At 34.9% G+C, this 26,938-nt stretch overlaps 2 protein-coding genes, 1 long non-coding RNA gene and 1 pseudogene across 3 annotated transcripts; 1 reads left to right on the top strand and 3 right to left on the bottom strand.

The window, feature by feature from the left end:
• Positions 1 to 1,413: 1,413 nt before the first annotated feature.
• Positions 1,414 to 1,953, bottom strand: LOC122296593. Its single transcript, XM_043106396.1, has one exon. The coding sequence runs from the start codon at positions 1,951 to 1,953 to the stop codon at positions 1,414 to 1,416; it is 540 nt and encodes a 179-aa protein (XP_042962330.1).
• A 3,977-nt stretch (positions 1,954 to 5,930) lies between these two features.
• LOC122295921 lies at positions 5,931 to 7,268 on the bottom strand. Its single transcript, XR_006238325.1, has 2 exons — positions 6,363 to 7,268; positions 5,931 to 6,281 (listed from the first exon to the last, which is right to left on the bottom strand). It is a non-coding gene; the product is annotated as an uncharacterized LOC122295921 (long non-coding RNA).
• An 8,194-nt stretch (positions 7,269 to 15,462) lies between these two features.
• On the bottom strand, positions 15,463 to 17,219 carry LOC122296592 (annotated as a pseudogene).
• Positions 17,220 to 24,412: 7,193 nt separating this feature from the next.
• LOC122296591 (amino acid permease 3-like) lies at positions 24,413 to 26,704 on the top strand. Its single transcript, XM_043106395.1, has 5 exons — positions 24,413 to 24,701; positions 24,819 to 24,924; positions 25,018 to 25,235; positions 25,789 to 25,934; positions 26,054 to 26,704. The coding sequence occupies exons 1-5, from the start codon at positions 24,413 to 24,415 to the stop codon at positions 26,702 to 26,704; spliced, it is 1,410 nt and encodes a 469-aa protein (XP_042962329.1).
• The last annotated feature ends 234 nt before the right edge of the window (positions 26,705 to 26,938 follow it).

Genomic DNA, 26,938 nt, shown 5'->3' with positions numbered 1-26,938 from the left:
TTGTGCTAGGGTTTGTTTGAAGTCCCTAACTTGCTTATATGGTCTTATAGCTGCCCCATATTTTTCACTTAAGCAAGTTATTTCATTAAAATCATCAAAGCACATCCACGAGACTTGAGGTGCTGGTTTTATAGCTTTAAGAATTTGCCAAGTTTTAGACCTCTTTGCAGTATTAGGATGACCATAGAAACCCGTTAGAAGCCATGACTTATCCGTATTTGGCAATTTTACATCAACTGAAATGTGCCAGTTAGTAAAGGTATCCACCTTCACCTCTATACTTGAATTCCACAAGAGGGCTAAACCACCACTTCTTCCCACACTCTTAACAGCAAAACAGTTGTCAAAACCCATTTTAACTCGGATTGTTTCCATCTTTTCACTTGAGCACTTGGTTTCAATAAGAAAAACCAAGTGTGGGGACTTAGTCTTCACCAATTGGAGAAGCTCATGAATTGTCCGGGGGTTCCCAAGCCCCCGGCAATTCCAACTTAAGCAAATCATTTGGATAGGTGGGGCTGTTGCACAGCCACCACCTCTGGTTCATTGTTTGGTCTCAAAGCAGTTTCTTTTTCGAATTTTTGTTTCTTTGATAATCTGTTTCTGGATCTAGTCTCAGTACCAGATGCTGACCTTTTGAGATTAAGGGAAAGGGTGGGAATGAGATGGTGGTTGGTTATGTCAGCTAGGATGGGAACTTGTTCCCTAGCTTTTCTTTTCCACTTTGTACCCTCTCTATTACCACTTGCATTCTCCCGTGTTACATTTTCCTGGAATAGGTCAGAGTTTTTTGGTTTGTAGGTACTAGTGGTGTTTGGTGGTGGACTAAGCTCTACACACATATCACTATCATGTAAGTGGAAAGGTAAGTCTTGGCCAGTGTTACTTACTTGTGTCAGAGGTCTTGAGGAGAGATGGGGGATCTCTTTTCCTTTGGTTTCTATGTTTTCATGCTGGGAGGGACCCTCCTCGTGAACATTGGCTGGATAGCTGGCTTTATCTTCTGAACTGTTCCCTGTCTGGTCAGCCTGACATGTCGGGGTAAGGCCTCTTCCATGCTTCTGAACTCCAACTGTAGTGTTTTGACTGGTAGCTTCCCCCTCTACACCTATGTTGGACCAACCTGAGTTGTCCTTCTGGGCCTCTGCTACCTCTGGTTGCACCGGAGAGGAGTTGTCTTGTGAAGACTGTTCCGATGATCCACCATACCTCTTTGTTGAGAAAATCTGGGAAGGAACATGAGAGGCTCGCATCCATTGACCATACTGATCCTGGGATTGCTTGGATGTGTTTTGACTTGAGCATTTCCCTTCCATGTGCATAAGTTGCCTACATTTGAAACAAAAATTTGGGAGGCGTTCGTACTTGAAGTAAATCCAGCACTGTTTACCCCTCACTTTGATCATATTTCCTCTAGGGAGAGGTTTGTTTATGGCGATATCCACCCTTATTCTGAGGTGCCTTCCCCACCCACAGCCCTGTTTCCACTTTGTGAACCTTTCCAATCACTGAGCCAAGTTTTTCTCCTTGTTCTGCATTCATAACTGCGAATGGTACATTGTGTAATTGCACCCAGAATGGTTCTGTCTTGAAGATTATCTCGTTTGGGGACAGGTCTCCTTCAAAGTCCTTCATGCATATAAGGTGCCGGTCAAAGGACCATGGTCTACCTTGTAACACCTTCCTCTTATCTGTAAGCAGTTGGTATTCTATGAGATATTTGTTGAAGCCTATTTCCTTGAAAGTGATCCAACCTTCCAAGTTCCACACCTTTGCCATTGTGGACTTGAACGCCTCTTGGTTAACACTTCTATCATTCAGGTTGAGGGCAAAGATGTAGTGACTTCCTCTCAGTTTTGTGGACTGGATAGCCTCCTCTAGCAGGACCAGTTCTTGTTGCTCCTCTTCTGTTAGTTTCAAAGAGTTCCATTTCGACGCTAGCTCATCGGCCATTAGACAAAATCGAGAAAGAAAATTCGCAAAAACACAGATCACAACTCTATGAACTTCCGTTCAAGAGACAGAAGCTTTGTCAAAATGACAAAGCAGGAAACCTCTACCACTCTATCGTTGGTTTTCTCTTGCATTTTCTTCCTGGACATATATATTGAATACCCTCATTCCTTTAGGTCCGTTTGTGTTTATTATCTCTGCGAAACGAAGGTCAACAAAATATTCTCCAGGAGGAAGATCACTGAAATGATAAGAAAAATATCCCAATCGTGCAGTAATAGATGAATGGAAAATCCCCGCCCTAGTTATTGAGTCATTAGTTCGGAAAACATTTCCCCCTTCATAATGTGTCACCGACAAATTTTGTACTAGAATCTACCTCGTTTGCAGCCTCACCTCCAGCATTTATAAACAGCACACATTCTTCTGGTTCAAGCAGACAAATAATAAATTAATAATAGAATGTTCAAAGCCACCCACCTAGGAATTTGCATGTTTGTTGGTCTGTGAGATTAAGATTGGGGCATGGTGAATTAAAGTAAGTCACTGGCTTCAGGAAGGAGAGGGACGTGGATGGTATTAGGGTTAGGGAGAAGTGGCAGAGGAACCCATTTGGTCTTTCAATTTTTGTCTCTGAAACGATGTGTTTCATTAAAATGACGTGGCGATTACACAACAACTATCGGTTGCATTCAGCATTTTTGTAATGATATAGATAAGGAAAAATATAGTTGCAAGTACAATTGTGTACTAATCTGTGCACCAATATGATGTGATTGATCAAAAAGTAGATTTTATTAATAACAGTGTTAATTTAAATTTTAAGTATGAATAAATCAGTGTTGGTACACAGATTAGTGCGCAACTGCGCTTGTATGTAGCAAAACTCTATAGATAATGTGTTATCTACACATATAACACCCGTGATCTTTCATTTTATTATTTTATTTATTTTCTCGTCTTATCGTAGCTAAATGGATAATATATCTCTCTTTCCTTTATGAGTTTTACTACTTATAAATAAAATCGTGTACTAATCTATATATTAATTTTAATTTTTTTATATTTAAAATTTAAATTAACACTATTTTAATAAAATCTATATTTTAACTAATCACATTAAATTAATACATAAATTAATCAACAATTATATTTACATATAAATTTTTACTTCCTTTATTTTCCTTTCCTACGCCCCTCACTTTTCTGTCTCCAATCTCTGATTTGTAAATAATTTCCCGACAGTATCTTATCATTCCTCAGGTCTCTCTCACCCGTGTTTTCTGTCTCATCTTTGCCGAGTTTTTTCCACAGAGCTTTTCTTCATATTTTGTTCTTTTGCCCGACAAGCCTTTCACCTAATATTTCCAGTCATCCAACGGCTCTCCCAGATTTCTTCCCAGACGCAGCACCATTGAGATGCAACCCAGTCTTCCAGCCTCCACACCGTGAGTTTTCCCTCCATCTCTACGCTGTCTTTCCCTCTCAGCTCACCCAAGGCCACCATCACCATTTCCTTCCTCCAACTCACGCTGCCACCAAGCTCAACTTCTACCTCCTCCACGGATCAACATGCAATCCCCTGAACTGCCACCGAAGTCACCACTCAGACCAGTTTTCACCGTGCCTCTTCCATCCACACCAGATCCACCAAGACCGCTGCCATGCACAGCTTCTCCCTCCAACGTAAACCTCCATGGAAGCAGCTCGTACGCACGGGTCCTTCCTCCACGTCGTCAGCTCTTCACCGTCCAGACCAAGGTGCCGTGAGCCAGAGCTAGCCCAGCCGTGAACCACCATCCACGCCTCTTCAAGACCATGCAAACCATCGGTCGCATGCACAGAGAACACCTCTGTTTCTGCTCACCAAAACAGAGAAACTATCCCCACCATGAGCTCTACGCCGTCCTCCTCTCAACGCTGTGCGCCACCATGAACTGAAAATGTAACCGATGAACCAACCCAGCTTAACGTATTGCCTCTCTTCTTTCCCACGATGTTGCTGTCTCTGGTTTTACTGGGATAAGGCTGTATGCCTCTGCGTCGGGTAAGCTGCCGCCAGCCTCTCTCTCTCTCTCTCTCTCTCTCTCTCTCTCTCTCTCTCTCTCTCTCTCTCTCTCGTATCGGTTTCTATCTTATTAAAAGGAAGAGATGTCTTAAACATCTGTAACTCCAGTGGTTCTATATACAGTCGCCGGATGTAATCGGGATGCAGTCGGTTACGCCACGTCAGCCTCTATTTAAAAAAAAAAGTCTAGTGGGGTATAAGAAATAGAAAAAGTCTAGATGCAGTCGTTTTGAGCAGTCGGCTTGCAAACGGCTTCGCTGACGTGGATAAAACGAAAACGCTCCGTTTTGATAATTTTGATTTTCACAGTCGTGGAGTCCCTCAGAAGCCCAGACGTCATTTCCCTCCTCTCTCCATTCAGTCCTCCCACCTCGACTTAGTCCCTCAGACCTCATCTCCCTCTCCCTCTCCCTCTCTTCTTCTCTCATTCCATGCCTCGATGCAGTACCCTAACCCAAAACCCAGTCCCTCCGAAGAAATGGTCTCATTCAGTCCCTCAGAGGCCATTCCCTAACCCTAAACAGCTCTAGATCTAACCCAAAACCTAACCATTTGCAAAACCCTAACCCAAATCAGATCTGTTGCCCTGGCTCCACTCCATTCGTCTTGGTTCGTGCTGTGTTGCTCTCTACAGCTCCGACCGTCGAAACCGTGAAGATCCGCTGCATCGGTGTGCGCCACAAGGCTCTGCCAGACAAAGCCTCTGTTTTCCCCCCTGCGATTCTCTTTCTCTCCTCTGCACCTTTGCTCACCGTGGAACGTCCAGACCGACGCCTCTCGCTCTCGGTTTCCGACACCGGCATGCATATATTTATCCGCTCACGTTCCCTTCGTAATATTTTTCTAGGGCTTGCTTACGCTTTCTATTTTTAATGACTGTTATCTTTTTTTAATTGGTTTTCCTGTTGGTTTCCGGCGTTCTTGCGGCGCTAGAACCTGATTTTCAGGTTCCTTCAGAGTGTAAGCCCTAATTTTTGTTCTTTTTTCGAGTGATTTTTGTCTTATGGGTTTTTTCATAATGGATGGTTCGAGTGTTGGCTAATTTTAGCTCTTTTTTTTTTCGGGGGGGGGGGGGGGGGGGGATTGGAATTGGTTCAGAAAGCGCGCATTCAAATTTGGCTTTTTGAGCAGCGAGACCTGAGGATTGAGGGCCGGATCATTGTATTAACAGGTTGGGCATTTCGGCATAGCTAAGGAGGATTTGTAGTCATGGATTTCAGAATGTTGGTTTAGTTGCTGAGGGCTGGAACTTGTGAATTGTAACTGCAAGAACAATTTCATTACTTGATGTATTTACAGCAAGACTTTTTTGGCAAAGCTAAGGCTTGATGTAGTTTGGTTTGATGTATGAACATTATCTGATTTTGTTTAAATATATGCCAATTATTGTAGTTAGGAATTGGCCCCTGTTGCTTATGCAAGCTGTAATAAAATCCGTATCTCCTCTTTTCATCAAGTATTTAGCCTCTGGTAGCAATTACATATAAATTTGTGTAATAAGTACATAAAGAAGCCCCCCCGCCCCTCGCATGCCCCCCGCCCCGTCCATGCGAGGGGCGGGGGGCGAGGGCGGGTAGCACCCCTTGGCAGACCCGTACAGCTTGCACATTCCATCCAATTACGTACATGAGCACAGGTTTCACTTTCCATGCAGCAGCATCTGTGTACATCAAAACCATAAGTCCATTGAATTCTGCTTTCCTGGTGAATACGAATTGGCACCTTCTCCATAACAAATTACAAATATCAATCATCAATAACTAACCATGCATCCCATACCATCAATTACTCCATTATCCTTTCCATAACTGGATTATTCATCATAAATATTAGCATTTCTTCAAAAAATCATAAAGGGAATAAAATATAACCTCAACAATTTTCTTAAATCTCCAAATGCCATAACCTGTTTATCCTCAATAACAAGTAAATTGATTTTCTGTCCAAGGAATTTTGCTATAACCGAGTCCTTCACTCCACTTTCATAATTACACATTATACACAAAATACCACCAATTTTACAAAATTAAAGAAATATACCTCCTCCTTCACCCATAAATACATAATTACATGATTGACACACATAAAATCTCTTCAATGAACCAATAATTACAATGCGTTTTTCATCAAAATCGTCAAAATATTACTTCACAAAAAGCCTTTAAAAATGGTGCAATAATCAATAACCATGATTTTGCCACTGTTGTGACCCATCTCCACCCAAAGAGCTCCGGTTGTGCGCCATCCAGTCAAAATTTATCTGATAATTGAAAAATGGAAAATATAAATCATAACCTTTTGATGTATAACCAACGTTATTTGTAAAGTTTAAAAATCTTACACTGTCTTGACTACCAATCATGGGATGCGATTGGAGGGTTCCACTACTATTAAAAGCTTCAATGCTTTAATGGGAGAAGTAAGAGTTGACAATAAAACAAGTAGATTTTGAGGTTGAAAATATGAGGCATTAGATCCTTCTGTTCTTAGAGCACATAATATTAGTCAATAACAATGTATCCATCATCTTAATTGATCTTTTATTTTTTTGCAAGCATAAATCAATGACCAAAATGATAAAAAGAAGCTTACCCTTACTCCAATATAACCTCAGTATTTGTAGTCAATTAATTTGTGACCTACAAGCTTGTGAAGACAAGCAAGGTATATAGAGAAGGGTCCCTAACACCTTCCTCTAATCAAGAAACAAAATTCCTTTTAATTTTGAAGGAAATGTGCAAAAAACGATGGCAACAAAACCTGTGAGGGTACCGAAAAGAGAGAACAAAGACAATAGAACAGGGAAAGAAAGCATTGTATTTTACATATTGCCCAATTCAGAGACCAAAACCTTATCTATTTTAAGCAATTTAAACTGTTTCGAGCAAGACAGAGCTAACAAATTCATAATGTAGTATAACAATAATCCCAAAAAAAAAAACCAGTCACCTAAAGGGTTCATCAATACCTGAAACAAAAAATGTAGGCGTGTGATGGAGAAAAATGAAAGAGCGAGAATGACAGAAAAGATCAAGTTGCAAAGGAAAATAATGTGCTTTACCTCGACCTCTTTTTTCTCAGAGTGGTTTTGAACTTCCAAGGGGCAATTTCAAGCCGAATATGAAAAGCCATAAACGTAGCAATCACGCAAGGACACTCCAATACAGGAAGAAACGGTTGAAGGAATGTAGATTGAGAAAAGAAAAAACTGGATCTTACACCTAATGAAGCTGTTGACGAAGAAGACCCACACGAAAAACCCACGAAAATGACGACCCATGGTGCCTGCACGACGAACCAGAACAATGTGGGTATCAATGAACCAGATCAAACGAGCAGGAAGAAGAAGAAACACAAAGATCCAGACAATGTGGCCCGCGGATCTGACCCAATCTCAACTGAAACCAACAACAACGGTCGGCCTTTGACCCACTCCAACACAGACCGGACTAGCCCGAAATCAACCCACCCAACGGCAACAGCTCTCTGCACCCAGGACGAGGTAGTCTTCCTCCTTTCAGTTCTGGGGGGCTCGCGAATGGAAGAAGCGGGAAATCACTCTTTTCGGAAATGCTTTCAATCTGCACCAGTTTTGGTTTTCATTCATATTTCGTATTTCATTTTTCGTTTTTTTTTTTTTTTTTTTTTTAAATAGAGGCTGACGTGGCGTAACCGACTGCATCCCGATTACATCCGGCGACTGTATATAGAACCACTGTAAGAAATAATTACACAATAATTACATAGATGCCCTTTATTTTGAAAGTGTTAACCGCGAATATGTTTGAATGGGAAATCCGTTTCACGTAGCTGCTAGTTCGGCAAGTGCCTGTAGGTTTCAGCACTTTATTTTGAATGCTTTTAATTGAGTAAGTTTAATCGTATGAAATGATTTTTCACTGTTATTATAAATAAGATTTATTACAGAAAGTAATTAAGTGGTTTAAAATATGTTATTAAGTACTAAATCATGATTAAACTATAATAATAGTTACAAGAATTTTATATTAGATATTATCAAGTCTGTTTCATGAATCGAATGTTTCATCCATTATTTTTATAAGCATGATTTCGCGATGTTAAGCCTCAAGGATGACGTAACACTGAGATGTGTAACTAGGATGGTTCAAGTTATGCACTTAGAAAAAGAATAACGTGAACATATATATATCTATCTTAAAATGATATTTTTGCTCTTTTAATAAAAGGCCTGCACACTTGAGAACTGCAAATAGAATTTTTCATATATATATATATAGGTTGTCATTTGACATGCACTTGAATGGATTGTATAGAATCCAGATAAGTATTATATTCATATTCTTCTGAAGTTTTCTAAACGGTATAAAATGAAAATAAAAACCTTTTTATGAAAAATATTCTCTTATGCGATAAAGGAAATAAAATAATGTTTTATGAAAATATGCTAAGTATTGATATTCAAAAGTATATATATGTATGACATTCCTTGGTAGCCCCTATCTATGTACCCAGAGTATTAAGTTGTATGCATGTAAATGGATGATATATGTAGAAGTTATTGTATTTATGTTATGTTAAATAAAACGACGATGTCTATGATTTATGCTATGAAATGCTATTTTATGAAATGAATGGATTTATAAATGAAAAGAATGAAAAGAAAATATCTATTGTTTTTATTTTCATGAAAAGAAATGTTGAGGTTTATGCTTAATGTTTTAAATGATTTTTATGAAATGAATGAATTGATAAATGAAAGGAAATGAATGGAAGGATGAATGAAAGAGAAATGAAATGACTAAAAATAAATTAATGTTTTAATGTATGAAACTACGTAATGATCAATGACTGAATGAAAGGGTACCAAAGGAAATGGGTAGATTGCAATACTGGATCGTTCCCATTGGCAGTGCACACAATGGTGCCATTTTGACGGAATGGATTCCTAAGCTGCGGCTACGGGAGGAGTCGGGTCTAAAAGACGGCTAACCTCAACACAAGGGGTGTAACAGTGTGTACATCTAAAGAAAAGTGATAACAGTTAAATGAATGTTATGGAATCATTTGGTTCTTTGAAAATGAATATATGAGGTATGAGAAATCTTTTATGAAAGGAAAATCTTTTGAAAAGAAAAAAACCCAACTTTGTAAAGTTTTCAAATGAAATGTATGCTTATGTAAAGTATGTATATGAATGTTAATGTATGACTGAAAACTTATGTGATTATATTTTTACTGTATGAAGTAATGTTTACGAGTATTTGACTTATTTTAATTTTTATGTATGCCTCACCCAAGGATAAAGTGAGAAAGAAGCATCAGGACAAACATGTTTCTAAGGGAAGAGCGACAACATGAGTCTAGACGGGTTTTCATTAAAACGTATACGAGTGAAGTTTTGTAAAATTCATATTTTATGAATTTTATTTTAATTTAATGCATTATTCCGCTGAAAAAATTAGAATAAGCTTTTATTTTAAATAAAGAAATTTTCATATCTTGGGAAGGAAAGTGAAAAAGTTTTAGGTCAGTAATTTTCATCTTATTTTCTAAAATAATTTTTTAAAAGTCTCACTATAAGGACAGACGTTAGAACACCAACTTATAATGACAATTTGCAAAAAGATTTTTCTTCAAGATTAATTATGGCTAAATGGATAACAAAAAAAATTAATGAGAGTTTGATAGTAATACGTACTTTGAAACGAGGCTTGCGTCGGAAATAGCAGTAAAGATTGAAGGCGATGATAAACACTAGGCCGAAGGTGAAGGCAATAATCATAGTGACGTACGTAGAAAAGCATCTTGATTCTCTACAGATTTGAGAGAGAGCGGCTAATCGAAAAGGGTTAAAAAAATAAGGGTTTTGTATGATCATCATCATGAGTTGCAAAGATATCTTATCTTTTGGCTCAAACTGGATGGAATTGGTTTTAATGCAGAATGCATGGGAGAGTGATGAGAGCATGAACAGAAGAAAAAGGGGGGTGGGATGGAGCAAGCTGGAAGCATATAAATATAGACCGGACATCATCGTACTGTTGATTACAATTGCGCTTTGCACGATCAATTCGGTTGCTCTTGGAAGAATGAAGTAATATTTCTTCCGCTTAATTCCCTTTATTCCTTTCTTTTACCATTATTTAAATGTGTCCGGGCGGCTCTTCCATTAGGAAAGTTAGATAATTGCCTAAGGCCATTAGTAGAAGAAAGCCCCAAAAAAATAATTTAAATATAATTTTTTTAAAAAAATACCTAATAAAAAAAATAATTAACTCAATGAGAAAACATAAAAAATATTAAATAGATATTATATCATTATTAGTTTTAAAAGTATCTCATATAATAATTATTTCAGATATTCTCATTCTAAGAATACATTTCTCTTTTATCATTAGTTATTTAATATATAATGTAAAAATTATAAATAGTAAAATCTAAGTTTTGAATGTTCATAAAATTTTTTGTATAATCCTTTGAAGAGGCAATGGCCCCACTTTTTCATAAATGTATAAGTTGTTTATAGAACTTTATTGACAATATTGATTATAATTATTTTTATGGCTTGTTTGAATACTAAGAATATCTCAAAATATCTGTGAATAGTAATAAAATAGTTTGAGTTAAAATATTTTATTGAATTTTATAAAATAAGAGAGAAAAAGTTGAATTTGAAAATAATTGAGAATACCTAAGAAGAGTTGTGTTCCCTAACGGGCCCTAAGGGTCTAAAGCACGTATTGTAAAACTATAGACTTGATAAAATCATCTCTAAATAAAAAATTTTCTAATAAAGTTAGTTATCAGTTGCAAATGTGATGTAAAATCTTAATCAGTAATTTTACTTTGCAAAACTATAAGTGTTATTTTTAAATAAAAATGTAATGTAAAAAAATATATATATATTGTAAAAAAGCCTCATAGCCTTAGGCCCTAACACATATTAAACCGGTCTTGAAATGTGTATATATATATATATCTCGTACTTTTAATTACAGATTTTTGTTAATAAAATTGCAATGCATGTCATTAATTTAGCCATCGAGTAGGAGAATGGAGAAACATGTAAAAATGAGCATGTTCTGAAAAGAATTTTCTCTAGTAAGGCCACACTGAAAAGAAACTGGATTACCGTTAAAAAGTAATTTATAGAAAGCATTGCCACAGCTAAGATGGGGACACAATAGCTCTTACTTGAGAAGGAGGGCATAAGTCTTTGTTGAGCGAATTTGGGATTGTTGATTGATCTTGATAAAATATTTGAATGACTGATTGAAGTGAATTATCAGACACCCCTTTATACTGGCAAAATTTTTTCGAAAACCAAATAATAGCTTTTGTTTGCAATGGAGTTGGAAATTGTGGCATATGCAATTTGCTGCATCTTATATATTTTACTGTTTGATTATGACGGTTTCCCCCCTTGGGATTGCTCAGCTTGTTGTATTTTAGGAATTTTAGTTTTTTGCATATTATCTTTTTCTATTTTTTGTAAAATTGCATTTAAAGTGTATTGGTTTGTAGGTCTGAAAATATTTAAGGATGTGTCTCTTTTTACCACATTTTTATCCACTTGCAGAATGCAATACCTTCTAACAAAGATACAGGGAAAATCTTGGTGCTGGTTATTAGGAAATACAAGTGCAATCGTATTTTTCATGGCTCTATCTGAGTTTATGATAATAGCTTTAGGAGTCATACCATCCATACATGTTAACCAAGTCTAAAATAACCATGTAAATATCCCATAATGTGGCTCTATCCTTTTTGTAAATACCATATTTCCCAAGTCATAGGTGGCGTGTCTTGTCAATGTAATTACAACATTCTTTTTCTGAGAATGGAAAATTCTTAAACCCACCCACTTCTTGCACAAGAGCGGCGAAACTCTTATTCATCCAAATGCCAGCCTAATCATTTGTATCTAACACTCTCTTTACATACTTGCTCACTTTTCTATTGCAACGACAGAACCTTGATTTTTGTGGACTGAGGCCGTGATTGTGGGAATTGTAAACCGTTAACACTTTAAGCACCCCATCAATAAATGTAACATTTATCTTTGCTTTACAATCTATCTTCATGTTGGACTTGGCCTCGCGACATTTGATGTCTGGTTTCGTGCCTTCTCACCACTAGAGCAACCCAATATAACATAATTGAGACTCCCATCCACTTCCCACTTACTCATCTCCGTTATTACCCCAAAACCACATTGTTTCCCATAACTCTTATAATATGAAACAAAATCTTCTTCAGATTTAAAAACCATCCCCAACTTGGACTCTTCAATGCTACAACCCCCATCAATATGCATTCTATTTTGTGTCCCGGAGTCATCGACATTATTGGATTCGAATTCACCAGTATTACGATCAGAGGGAGATAAAGTTCCTACCTCCTTGGACTCAAGTGTGGCCTCTTAAACTTCTTCAACATGGCTTGAGCTTGCAATGTGTACACCAATCGAGCTGGTGAATCTTTCTATGTGGTGTTCCTTCCTTTTGGGCTGGTGAATCTCTTTCTATATTTGGTTCTCTATTTCTTTTCTTTCTTTCTTGGGTCTTATTTCTTCATATTAATTTATAACTAGGAGAAATAATTTTGGTTTAACAGAGGCAGAACAAGGTGTATTCAATGCAATTTTACGGGGCCACATTGACTTCACAAAAGATCTTGTCAGGAAGATATTGAATTTGGACCCTAAGTATTTCCAAATATTTGAATCAATATCAATTACATTTTGACCATTACATTTCATCTCGATCGTCTGAATTGACCAATTTCAAACATTCTTATAAACTCCTACAAATAATAACGTAAAAAAAATGAAGAAGAAGAAGAATGCCCTTAATGGCTAGCCATTCAAGGTCCAACAAACATGTTACCAACTCATGTAACATGGAAAACATGAATAGAAACAAGCAGGATCGAGAGGTAAAGGCAGAAGCTTACCAATGCCGATAGAGTTCGTTGAAGGGAGCAGCGGGATCAAGAGGCAAAGGCATAAGTCCTATCTTTCATTCCTCTTCGTCGTGGATCTAGAGATCAAGAGACAGCTGCACCTGTGTTATAATCAACAAAAGAAAGGGAACCAAAAACTCTAAATAATGAAAGCATTATGGGGTGCACAATTAAGCTTACCAACCAGAGACACCGCTAACAGAGTTCACGTCGTTTGTTGAAAATGGGAGGCCATGACTTGGCCTAGGTGTGCTAATGTCTAGTGCCACTAAGCTTCCATGAAGAAATGAGAGAGATGAGCGATCCACAACACGGGAGCCGAAAATGGGGTGACGAAGGAAGGGGAAGATGGAATATGTTGTTATCCTACGTCCAAAATCTCTGACAACTAAGGAGGATAGAATATTTTTCACTAAGGAATGGGGGAAGATGGATTGGAGGTGTTGAGGAAAAACTCAAAACAATTTGCCGTGGTCCACTTCTTCTCTCTGAAATATCATAGTCCTTTAAGTCCAGATGCCCCCACTAGAGTATGCTCGTATAGAGAAAGAAGGTTCGACATTCTTCCTTGGTCATAACGGTCAATGCTACGAATAATGATAAATTTACTATCCTCCTATCACTCTTTTATTACTCTTTTAATTTTTTTTAATTTTTTTGTTCATTTAATTGTTAAGAAAGTAACTATTAGTAAAATTATATATATATATTTTTAATTTTTCTTAATAATTAAGAATGTTAAAAAATACTTAAAAATAATAATAAAAATAAATAAAAACTTTAAATATGAATGGATAGTAAGTGTATTATCATCCCAATGCCACACCACGATTTTTTCTTGGCAACAGGGAATTAAAGAAGGGTATTAATAATATTTATTGAATAATTGTTCATAGTCCTATCCAAGGAAAAGTCAAAAAGAGCATTTATACTATTTTCCAAGAATAAAAAATAAAAAATAATAAAATCAAGTGCATTTGTTCAAAGTTCTGATTCCCAATTTATTTATTAATGGTATTATTTAAATGTTTTTATACCACACACTATTTATATTTTATAATTTAATTTGTAAAATATAATTTTAAAATTTATATTCCAAATCAAATTATATTACTTAGAATGTAGATGATGTATGATTGACATGTGGTATAAAAACTTTCGAATAGAATTATCCTTATTGATTTATTAAAATTAAAGCTTATCTTTTACATAATTAACCAACCATGATACATTATAGTTATATAAGTAAATCAAACTTTATTTGATCTCCTACATAAACAATATTACTATGTATCCTCAACCAAAACCAGTCCCACTTATATTTGCTTAGATTGGTGAAACTTTTCAAATCAAAAGTTCATCTGTCTTAGATATCACTATTGTAAGATTTTGGGCTTTTGATTATGACCCAAATCCGACTTGAGAAAATCTTATCCGCAGATTAATTTATAAATTTACTTTGATCCAATACCAACCCTACCTTCAAAAGAACCAAGATTTCATCTCTTGATCTTTCATCTCTACAATAACCATAAGCTTTTTCATTTGCCTGGACCAAAAAGGCATCACGTTGATTACTAATTGACTATCATTAATGTATTGTGAATTATTTATTCTGAATTCTTGAATTATAATATGGAAAAAATTGCTCAAGTATGGTAAGGCTTCTAGAAATAAGAATGACAACAAGCTGGTGTTCATACTTCATTTAAAGGGGCGAAGGCAATTCGATTCATGATCATGGCCCAATGACTTTTTATGCACAAATTTTGCAAGACAACCTTAGGGCTTGTCACAATGGAATGCCAGACAGAGAGCTCCAATCAGGCCAGAATTCAAGTTTATAAAGACCTTGTGGTGGGAAATACACCATTGAGCTCACATGAAGAATTAAAATCCTAAAGGAGCATTACTAGCAACCACAATCCAACCAAACCTGTATAATGATTTACAAATTCATGACACAACAAGCATGCATGTGGTTCCATCAAAATTTATCCTGCAAAGTACAATATATAGCAGTGCCCAGCCTTCTAGCATATGAATGTTACGTATTGAAGTATTTCATCTCAAATAAATTAAAAAGTACATTTAATTTTGATGCTTTTCCTCAAATTTTATTTTCCAAATAATGTGGAATGTAGTTCCAATTTTAAAAACAACGTCAATGAGTGAAAATATTCATACAACTTGAAAATAATTACAACTTTAAAATTTTCAAGAATATGGTCATATTCTTTAAAAATCAAATGAGTTTTTTATGTCATTTTTACCGTAAAAAGTACATTTTTACTATTGTTTCCAACCAAATATAACATGTTTAAGAGTGTTTTAATTATATGGTTACAAAACAATAAATAAATTTTTAATAATAGAAATTATTATTTAAACTATAAGCTATAAGCAATAAAAACACTCAATTGTGAGAAAAGTGCCTTTTTTTTTTTTTGGGCATCAGCCGCCAAGTTTGAGCACTAGGCAAACAGTTACTAGGAGAAGTAAATTTACTGGAAGGACTGAGGAGCTTTGGCTTCTGGTTTTTTATTTCTTTTTGAATAAGAAAAGTGCAATCATCCATTCTTCTCCATTATTGTACCCAAAGAGTTCTGCGACAGCAATGAAGAATGTTCTCCAGTGGACGGTCCACTTGACAGCTGTATCCTTGCCGTATGTAGATTCCATTATTGGCTTTATGGAAGTCGAGTTCTTGTCCATTCTTTTAAGCCACTCTTCACTGCAAAGATTAAAAAAAGAGAGATCTTAATTTGTTTTTCTACTAAAGGTCTGGGATAGAAAATATATAGACCATAAACTGAAACAACCTTACCTTGTCTGTGCATAGTGCTTCCCATTCACAAGCCAATGATCAACAACGGACACATCGTCCTGCATGTAAACCATTGCCACGAAGCCATTGATGAGTGAAACCAACTCTAAATTACCTCCTTGGTTTGAATATGATCACATAACAGAATTCTTGACTTCTTACATGTAATAAGCCTGGATTCATTGTCTCACAGACTGAGTACAGTTTATGGCCATTTTTTAAGACATTGCAATAATATCAGAGGAACAACTATCACTAGTTTGAGAGGGCAATGTAAACGAATCTCAATAAAGAAGCAGATTTACTGGAGGCATTCTTCCTCCAGTAAAGAAGTATCTAGTAATCCACTCATCTTCATTTATGTCTACTCAAAAAAGTGGTCTAGCAGTATCATTACCTCTACATCTTAAGCAAAGCCAAAACCAGAAGTGGCAATGTACACCAATGGCTGTCTAAAGTTTTAAACAGAGTAAAATCAATGTACCTCAAAGTGGTAGGCAAATGCTTTGTGGCAAAAATTGTGAACAAACAGAAGGCTGTCCTGTTTCATCCACTTGGATATCTTCTTCAGAAGATCCTTATAATTCTTCATATGCTGTGTCAATGGGAAAAACTAGTTCTCGAATCATTTCTGAACAAAAACATTGTTACAATGGCATTTGCACATGGTTTAAGAAAGAAGTTACCTCAAACATCTCAATGGAAAATACTCGGTCATAGGATGTTTCCATTTCAAATGTGCTAATATCTGCAACAATGATCTCCAAATTTTGCAGCTGACGATCCCTACAGAAAACAGTTTTAATGGTTTAGGACCTTAGGTAATTGCTTAAGCAAAATATAGAATTCAACCTGATTTAAATCCAAAAGAATCTAAGGTATGCATCTGAGTGTGTGGTCACAAGGCATATGGATGGTTAGAGTGGCATTCCCACACTGCTTCTCAATAAATGCTTTCTGGGTTGTTAAATTACAAATCCCTGTAACCTTGCAGTTTCTATACTTATTTGCGATGTATAATGAGAGTGATCCCCAGCCACCTCCAACATCAAGAACAGCATGACCGTCTTTTAACTGTGACCTCTCACATTAGAGTTCCAGCATTGCTTCTTCAGCATCGGGCTTTGACTTGTCAGAAAAGTAGCAACAACTGCACAAAACAGTATTGAAAACAACAACCATAACCTTTGATATTCAGCTACATACATGAACCAAACAAGATTGAAAACTGAGGTGCCCAGAAAATTACCTATATTTAATATACTTTCCAACGACCAACTCGAAGGATTTTGGTAGTTCATAATGTTGAGCCTTTGGCTCGTCAGTCTTGATAGATGAGAATGTAAGAGTCTCATGAGGCGTTGTTATTAACTGGAAATGTGGTTTTATGTCGTGTGGTACAAAAACATGCACAAATATTTTCATTTTTATGCAAAATTGATATAAAAATTCTTGAGTGCTACATGCACTCCTGTTTTGTTGGCCAGCCTTTTCTGCATTTTGCATTTTTTGTTTTACTTTCTATGATTTATTTCCGACTGTAGTGGATTGTAGCAGTTCAGAGGAAGCTTTCCTAGGGTGCCCAGGGACGAAGTACTAGATTGTTGATTATAGGTACTATCAGCTAGATGTTTTTTTTTTTGTAAATAACTCATTTTTTATAAATAATTGATACAGATACAAAAATATTATATAAAATAAATTTATAAACTGATATAGTTTAATAAAATTTATTAAATTTATTTTATAATAAAAATAACTTTATAATGTGATGAATCACATCAAGTATGACATAATAAAAAAGGCTTCTACCTATTAATCTTATAATTAAAAAACTAAACAAGCATGACATAACCTTATTCAAAGCATTGGGATGATAAACATGCCAAAATAAGGTTCCTTAATTAGCAATATCATAGGTTACCATTTGTTAGAAATAAAAGATTGCAAGATGCCTAAGTAAAAACAAAATAACAAGATAAGTAAGAGATTTGGGCAGATATTTAAAAAAAAAAAATTAACAAGTACCGCAATAAATGATTCTAATTCATAAATATCTATATATAATATTGAAATTCGATTGGACCAAATTTAGACCAAAACTAAATTGGACTCATGATTAGGTGATGATATGTGTTGTATTATTTTGTATAAATATATTACTTATGGGTGGGTAAGAATTGAAAAAAAGGAAAATGAAACTTAATCCCTTAAAGTCGTTCGAGTATTTTAATTTTTTTAATTTTATTTTTTTACTTAATGATAAATAAAGTGATTATTAATGAAATTATATATTTTTTTATTTTTTTCTTAATAACAAAGAATGTTAAAAAATACTTCAAAAAAAATGAAAGGAAAAAAAAATAGGAAAATGCTTGTGTGCCGCCTCCCCGTGCCCCCTCAAAGTGACCGCTGGTCACAAAAAATTTTTTTTTTAATTTTTTTTTTTTTACTTAGTGATTAAGGAAGTGATTTTAAGTGTATTGATATTTTTTTTATATTTTTTAAAAATGTTTAAATATATTAAAAAAATCTGAAACGAAAAATGAAAAAAAAAAAAAAAAAAATTTTGACCGTGCGGTCAAATGGAGCGGTGCACTCTGGGCGGCAGAGTAGCACCGTCCAAAAAAATATAGATTTGTATTAGTTATACGCCCAGCGGTAGACGCTGGGCAGCCCACCATCAACATTCTTAAAAATAAAAAATAAAAAATATCCTATTACAGCCAAAGACAAAAGCTACCAATGGTGGCCACCAAATAGGTTGTTCATATATATATATATATATATATATATATTGATTTTTTTCATCTTTTTTATATTGTTAAATTGTTTTTTTTTTAAATTCACAATATTAATATTTAAAAATACTTTCTTAATCACTAAGTAAAAAAAAAAAAATGGTAGTCACTATTGGTGACTTTTTGGCTGTGGGATAAGCATTATTTAAAAAAAAAAATTCTCAAACATATCACAAAGTTTCTCTCAATTGAAGGTCGGACATCCTGAAAAAGATTTTGACGTGCGTCGTCCTTGTTCTCGAACTTATTGTAATACTTATGACATATGGGCTTATATTTCTGCAATGCATTATACATAAGCTCATTAATAGTCTTACGCACCTCTCTCTAACCAAAATTTATTATGGACAAATATTTTCGTCCCAATATATTTTGTTCAAACCTTTAACAACATACTTCAATTTTTTGGAACGAAATTTGAATTTTATCCCTAAAAAGCATATTTTGGAATAATACGGATCCTTTCACAAAGGGACTCTCGAGAGATTTTGCGAATAGTACATATAGTGGAATGGGTTTGAAGCATTTTTATTCTTTTAAAAGTCACTTATAATAGGAACACAACCTTATACAATTAATAAATAGTCTAAAGTTTCATGGGTAATAACAAGTTATAATTAAGTGGCTGAGATAGCACTGAAATTTAATTTAATATGAGAAAACCATCTAGGATGGTCAATGCTGGCTGTTACGCTAAATGTAGAATGAGTATTATACTCTTAATAAAATTCAATAGTTGAATTAGTGTCTGAAATAATACAGACATAAAAGGAATTTTACCTATGTGAACATAAGATGTGGGTATAACTTCCAGTAAAAGTTTAAAGTTTACTTTTGTAAATGTTCATGAATGCCAAGATGGAGCTCGTTGCAAATAATTAGTGAGTTATCTCGCTAAAATTGGATGGAATCATGCATGTGGTATTTCCACTCTTAATGTATAGAGTCTTAGTTTAAGCATAGGCCACCATTGACTTTGTTAAAAATTTGAAATGCTTACACTAATTGAAGGTTTAAGTCAAGAGATATCTTCTTATATGCATGAGGACATTAGTATTTGACTGAAGATTTAATATCACAATCTAAGTGGAGGCTTGTTATATTTATTATAGATTGTAATATTAAATATGTAAATTTATTATGGGTTATTATTTATTTTCATAAACAATTATCTTAAAGAGATACATTGGTTTAGTGGTTAGTATGTGTCCTTTTAAAGGAGAGGGTATGGGTTCAAACCACATGGCTATACTTTGTTGCTTTAATTTTAACAAGGCTACAGAATAGTCCAAGGGGTGCATGGGCCAAACCCGAATAGTCCAAGGGGTGCAATTGGTGAATTCTATAGCCAAGGGGTGCATGAGCCAAACCCGAATAGTCCAAGGGGTGCAATTGGTGAATTTGTTGTATCCTAAATATGAATTGCTTATAACCCGATTACAAACTCGTTCGAGTGAGGGCAATTATCACCTTAAAGATAATATTCTACACACATCAAAGTCGCATTTATTTGAACCCATGGCTATACTTTGTTGCTTTAATTTTGACAAGGCTACAGAATAGTCCAAGGGGTGCATGGGCCAAACCCGAATAGTCCAAGGGGTGCAATTGGTGAATTTGTTGTATCCTAAATATGAATTGCTTATAACCCGATTACAAACTCGTTCGAGTGAGGGCAATTATCACCTTAAAGATAATATTCTACACACATCAAAGTCGCATTTATTTTTTTATATTACTGTATCCGCACAATTTCCTTCAACATTTATACATGTCAGGTTTATGCAATTATCTGTAGCAAACACAACCATGGGAACTCAAGCTCCCAGTCATGATCAGAACTCATGTGATGGTGCTAAAGTTTCTCTCTCTCTCTCTCTCTCTCTCTCTCTCTCTCTCTCTCTCTCTCTCTCTCTCTCTCTCTCTCTATGCCCATGAACACTCACACAGTGGATGTTCTGGAATTCCCAAAATCGCTGGAGTTCTGTATTGAGCTCTTTCCAATCACTTTGGTCATGATTTCATATAAGTTTTTATATATGATACATAAAAATCCATCATAGATGTTATATAAACTCATTCTTGTTTATGTTCATGATGCATTTTTAATACCATATATGCAGTCCATAAAGATGCATCAGATTTAGAGCACTGACACAAATCACCATCTTTTCGATGAAGATTTGCTGTAATGAGACTGCAATGACTTTGAGTCTGTCAACGATGATCCTTGCATCCCAAAGCAAGCAGGTAATTAAGGCAAGCAGGTGTTCAAAATAATATTTTCTGTCATGGGTTGTGTTAAGGATGTGTTTAACATCACCAACAGTACGGATAACCTGCAATGAAATGAGAGAGCGGCATGGAATGCCTAGTAGAACTTTGATACCTAAGTTAGGGAGAAGTGATCTCAATATACATATATGAATGAATGTGTAGATATGATACATTTAGGTGTTATTTATAGGAGCGTGATGATGGTGATAACGGCTAACCTCTGAAGTCTATCTTGAAGACTCTTCATATTATAAATTGGAGTAATCGTCTTTCTAATCAGTGGAAAGCATTATCTATTCTTATTATCTATAATGTATATCAATAAGACCAATTCAAAGGTCTATTAGCTCAGCCCCTGCCACCTTAGATTTGGACCCTTTAGTACATGGGCCTTCTTGTTCGAGGCTCCAAATATCTATACCAGCTTAGTTTGTGGTTTAATAATGGTGGAGAATGGATGGTTGCACTTTTCTTATTCAAAAAGAAATAAAAAACCAGAAGCCAAAGCTACTTAATTAGCCCTTCCCGTTAATTTATTTTTCCTAGTAACTGTTTGCCTAGTGATCAAACTTGGCGGCTGACGCCACAAATAAAAAACCACTTTTCTCACAATTGTTCTGATTATGTATGGCTTGATTTACGCGTAAATAAAGTGAGTATTTGAGAGTGACCGGAAATATAGCTTATAATTTTAATATTTATAGTTTATAGTTTATAAAATAAGTTCTATTATTAAAAATTTATTTATTATTTGATAACTATATGTTTAAAATACTCTTAGATTACATGTTATATTTGGTTGGAAATAATTTTAACAATATAATTAATTTTGATATAGAAATGACATAAAAAAATTATTTGATTTTTAAAGAATACGATTATATTTTTAAAAATTCAAAAGTTGTAATTATCTTGAAGTTATATATATGAATATTTTTGCTCATTGACATCTTTTTAAAATTAGAATTGCACTCAGCATTATTTGGAAAATGAAATTTGAGGAAAAGCAACAAAATCAAATGCACTTTTTAATTTATTTGAGATAAAGTACTTTAATACGTAAAATCCATTTGCTAGAAGGATGGGCACCTGCTATATATATATATATATATATTGTACTTTGCAGGATAAATTTTGATCGAACCGGTACTTGCTTCTTGTGTAGTGAACTTGTAAATCATTATACAGGTTAATTTGGAGGTTAGCTATATAGATTGTAGTCTTGTCCAGGAAATTGCTACTGTTAATTGTGTTATAAATAGTTGCTAGTAATGCTTCTTTAGGATTTTAATTCTTGACAATGGTGTCTTTCCCACCACAAGGTCTTTTATAAACTTGAAGTCAGTGTCTGATCCCTTCCACCATGTTCATAAAAAGTACTCATTAATGGGCCATGATCATGATGAATTGCCTTGCCCCTAAATATGAACACCTTGCAAAGTTAATTTGTCATTAAAAAGTCATCAATGAAGTATGGACGTACACCTTGTTGCCATATGCTTATTTCTAGAAGCATTAATACCATACTTAAGCAATTCTTTTCCGATTACAATTCAAGAATTCAGCATAAATAATTCGAAATACATTAATACAGATAGACAAGAGATGAAACCTTAATTGGTTCTTTTGAAGAATGGGTTGGCATTGGATCAAAGTAAATTTATAAATTAATCCAATGATAATTCAGCTAAATGCTCTTAACTCATATATATAGCTAATTTTAAAAGGATGCAAGCATGATTACTAAATTTTATTATTTGAGTTTGTTGACAAAGCATGAGATGCCAGCCCAGAAGACGACAAAAGGATGTAAAAGCATGATAATTAGAAATCGTGATTGACCACTTTTAGTTTCCAACCTAAAAGTAAAAGGGTACATTAATAAAATTTAGTAACCATCATGTAATGTGCATGTAAAGCTGGTTAAGAATTTAGTAACCATCATGTAATGTGTAAAGCTGGTTAAGTGGCGGACCTACGTGTAACAAAATTTTAAAAAACATCAAAATATACCCTAATTTTATAAATATAAAAAATGGTCCCCGAAAAAAATTTATAATCTTCATATGTTTTACAAAATTTTTCAAATTTTCAATATACTAAAAAATGTCTCTCAAATTTTTTTCCTATAATCTCAGAATTTGGTATAATTTCTATATATTATTTATTTTCAAAAGCGTGATCTCCACAAAGTTAAATCAAAACTAAATTTAAGAGAAATAATTAACTTATTAATACAAATCACAAAGTTTTTTATTATATAATATAAGCCTTCTTAATATAGAACCCAAAGTAAGAATATAACAAAAATCATTTAAGATTGGTAATCTATATGAAAAATAGTTAAGATATTTTATTTTCTAGACTTCATTGAGTAAGAAAAAACTTATTTAAAGTCTGTATTATAGTACTATATGTTTAATGTGACACAAAAATATTTAAAATTTACATAAAACTTACTAAATTGGCTTATATTCTAGAATGAAAGATGATATTCTCAAACATCACTTGATAGTTTATATGAAGTACATAAATTCTAAATATTTCATTATATAAATCATAATAGATGAATATTATTTCATGAGATATTATCGTCAAAAATCTGAAACATATATTAAGATGTATTTTTAGAATTTTATTTCTACATATAAATTGAAAATTATCGAGATTTAATTATATATATATATATATATTTTTATAAAATTTAAATTTTAATGTGTCGGGCATTAACAAATTTGACCCCGCAAAAAATTGCTGGTTCTGCAATTTACATAATCATTTAAATGGCCATTGCCATACCTTTAGAAGGTGATGTCCCTTTCATCAGATGGGAAACACTAAGGTCACTGCTGGTGGCTCCCACTAGTTAGGGCCCACTAGTTAGGGTCACCGCTGGCTTAATTTTTAATATTTTTTAATTTTTTTTCTTAATGATTAAGAAATTTTTTTTAATATTATTATAATTTTTTTATATATTTTTTAAATGTTTAAAACTATTAAAAATTGATTTGAAAAAAAAAACAAAAAAATAAAAAAAAAATTTGCGGTGGGAGCCACCAACGGTAGCTGTAGCACCATCCGCATCAGATAGATAGTGTAAACAGGGAAATTCCCCGACAAACAGTGGGTTAAGTTTCCACGTGATAGATAGTGTGTACAAAACCCTCCAATTGATCTTGCTCTCTCCCATATATACATGAGCCCCAAAATCCGCCTATGATTGTTATAATCCCAGCTTCTAGCTTTTATATATATATATATATATATGTATGTATATGTTATCCCTTGGATTCTCAAAGCCAAAGTATAACTTCCACCGGCCAGTACTGTCACCACTAGTCCATAAAGATGCATCAGATCCAAAACACTGCCACAAAAAACCAGCTTTCCGACCAAGGTCTGCTCCCACGACGCTGCAGCGACTCTGAGTCCGTGGACGACGATGGCCTCCTCCCAAAGCGAGCTGGTAATTAAGACAGGCCGGTGTTCGAAATGATATTTTCTGTCATGGGTTGGTTTGTACGTGGTTCAAACTGGTCCATGCCGAATGTGTTTGTTCTTCCTTATATATATAATATATCACTTTTCGACGGTGCAGGGACGGTTTGGAGTGCATGTGTTTTCTTAACAACGGCTATTGTGGCTAGCCCTCTGTTTCTGTCCTTGCCTGGGAACGTTGCACAACTTGGATGGGTTGCTGGTCCAGCCGTGATCATCTTCTTCTCCCTCGTGACTTTCCACACCTCCGCTTTGCTCTGCGCCTGCTATCGTTCACCTGTCACTACCAAGAGAAACCATACTTACATGGATGCCATTCGATCCAACTTGGGTAAGTTTTTTTTCCAAACAAATTAACAAAGTTAATGATCAATGCATTGTTGGTTGCAGCTTTGATCTTGAAGTATTTTTTCTTTTCTTTTCATGGTTTTAATTTACTACTTTCTAGATGGGGCAAAAGTCAAGATATGCTTGGTGATTCAGTACCTGAACCTTCTTGCGGCAGCCAGCGAGTACACTGTATTTGCAGCCCTAATGATGATGCACGTAGCTAGGTTTGAAATCATGTGTACATGCGATATCTTAATTAATCCTTTAATTTAGTGCCTAATTAATTATGGGACATTTCGGTGGTTGTTATCAAACAGGGATATCAAGTACTGGCTCTCTAAATGTCGCAACGCAGCTGATCATGCATGTTATGTTAATCCCATGCCATATTTCATGGCTTTTGCCGTTGCTCAAATAATTCTCTTTCAAATTCCCAAGTTTCCTCAGCTGCGCATGAGTTTCTCCATTCTGTGTCTTATAATGTTCGTACTTTATTCAGGAATTGGTCTTGGCCTTGCTATCGCTAAAGTTGCAGGTACATACGTACAAGTAAATTATTTTTTCTACTTTTAATCTAAACTTCTGATGAATTTGCAGGTACGTACGTGCAAGTTTTGTACGTTTTGCTCAATTATATTACAAGGAAATGGCCGAAACTTCGATCGGAATCTGACTGGAAAAATGAACTTTGCATGGTGTTAGTGTAAAAATAATGCATTCACACATTCAAATTATAATAAAATTTAGTCGAACTGATATGTTATTGGCCGGTTTGGGTTGAGTTTGATCTAAAATTGGATAAAAAATCGAAGTAACAGAAGATTTTACTGGACAACTTGTACATGTCTCACACCTGGCCAAAGCTTGCATAAAGATCTCCCAAAGAACCTGTCTAGCACAACATTTCACCTCAAAGTTTTCATTTTATAACCACAATCTTTGTGCTAATATCATTTTCTTAGAATTTATAAGTTTTAATATCCATAAATGATTTCTTAATTAGCTATGTACCCATATTAATATGTACATTTAAATTGATCATTCTGATCCTGCCATATTTTACTAAAATGGCTAGATCTTCTTGTCAGGTGTGCATGGGATATATTATACTGACCTTCCATTGACGGATGGTAATAACACTACGACTCCAGCCCAAAAAATATTGAAGATCATCCGAGCAGTCGGGGATATAGCTCATGCATACGATTTATCAGCCGTCCTTATTGAAATCATGGTATAATATATATCTCATGTCCAAAGTATATATTGAATTCATCGCTTTGTTTTTTTTTTGTTTTCTTACATCCATGATTGATATCTTGATCAACTAATTAACCAAATCATGTAAAACAGGACACAGTTAAATCCCCACCATCAGAAGCCGAGACAATGAAAAAGGCCACTCGACGTAGCCTTATACTCACAACCTTTGTCTCCATGCTTCATGGCTTCTTGCTTTTTGCTGCTTTTGGAAATAACGTACCTCCTCGTGTATTCCTCCTTCATGGCTTCTATAAACCATATTGGCAGCTTGACATGATAGCAAGTGCTGCCATTGTAATCCAACTTTCTGGAGGATACCAGATCTATTTGCTACCCATTTTGGCCATGGTTGAGGAAACCCTAGCAGAGAGATTCCCAGATAATGAATTCATCACCAAAGACATTAAAATCCCGACCGGCTGCAAACTCAACCTCTTTCGACTGGTTTGGAGGACACTTTTCGTTATCACAACCACTGTGTTATCAATGTTTCTAACAATCTACGTCGACCTACTTAAACTCTTTCAGATTTTGGCCTTTTGGCCTATCGCAGTTTACTTCCCAGTGGAGATGTATATGGTGCAAAAGAAGATACCAAAGTGGAGCAAAAGATGGATTTGCCTTCAAATTCTCAGTGTCGGGTGGCTGATTGTTTCCATAGCCACAGCTGCTGCCTCTAGTGTTGATATTTTTAGTACTGGGTCTAATTATTATGATCCCTTCAAGCCAAAGTATTTCTAGGCCGCAGATCATCAACTTCATTTCATCTATGGGTGTACGATTCTAGCTATAAATCAAACACTATGAGCGCAGGTTAAATCAACTTAGTTTTGATGATTTTCCTTATATAATCAATTAAGATGTTTATCTTCACTGTAATTTTCCTATATATTCAAGGAATCAATGCTTTGTATTAAGTTACAATTAAACAAGACAAATAGGTAGTTATTAAAGTCTTTCTCTCTTCTCCATCTT

Source organism: Carya illinoinensis, chromosome 15 (genome assembly GCF_018687715.1).
Source record: "Carya illinoinensis cultivar Pawnee chromosome 15, C.illinoinensisPawnee_v1, whole genome shotgun sequence".
Lineage (NCBI taxonomy): Eukaryota > Viridiplantae > Streptophyta > Magnoliopsida > Fagales > Juglandaceae > Carya > Carya illinoinensis.
Note: the sequence above shows the minus strand (reverse complement) of the source record. Positions and strands in the feature narration are given on the sequence as shown.

Bases quoted from the DNA above. Each gene is read 5' to 3' on its own strand.
- LOC122296593 (XM_043106396.1), bottom strand. From the start codon at position 1,953: ATGGCCGATGAGCTAGCGTCGAAATGGAACTCTTTGAAACTAACAGAA.
- LOC122296591 (XM_043106395.1), top strand. From the start codon at position 24,413: ATGCCGAATGTGTTTGTTCTTCCTTATATATATAATATATCACTTTTC. The intron at 24,702-24,818 runs GTAAGTTTTTTT...ACTACTTTCTAG, and splicing joins TGCCATTCGATCCAACTTGG to ATGGGGCAAAAGTCAAGATA. The intron at 24,925-25,017 runs GTTTGAAATCAT...GTTATCAAACAG, and splicing joins ATGATGATGCACGTAGCTAG to GGATATCAAGTACTGGCTCT.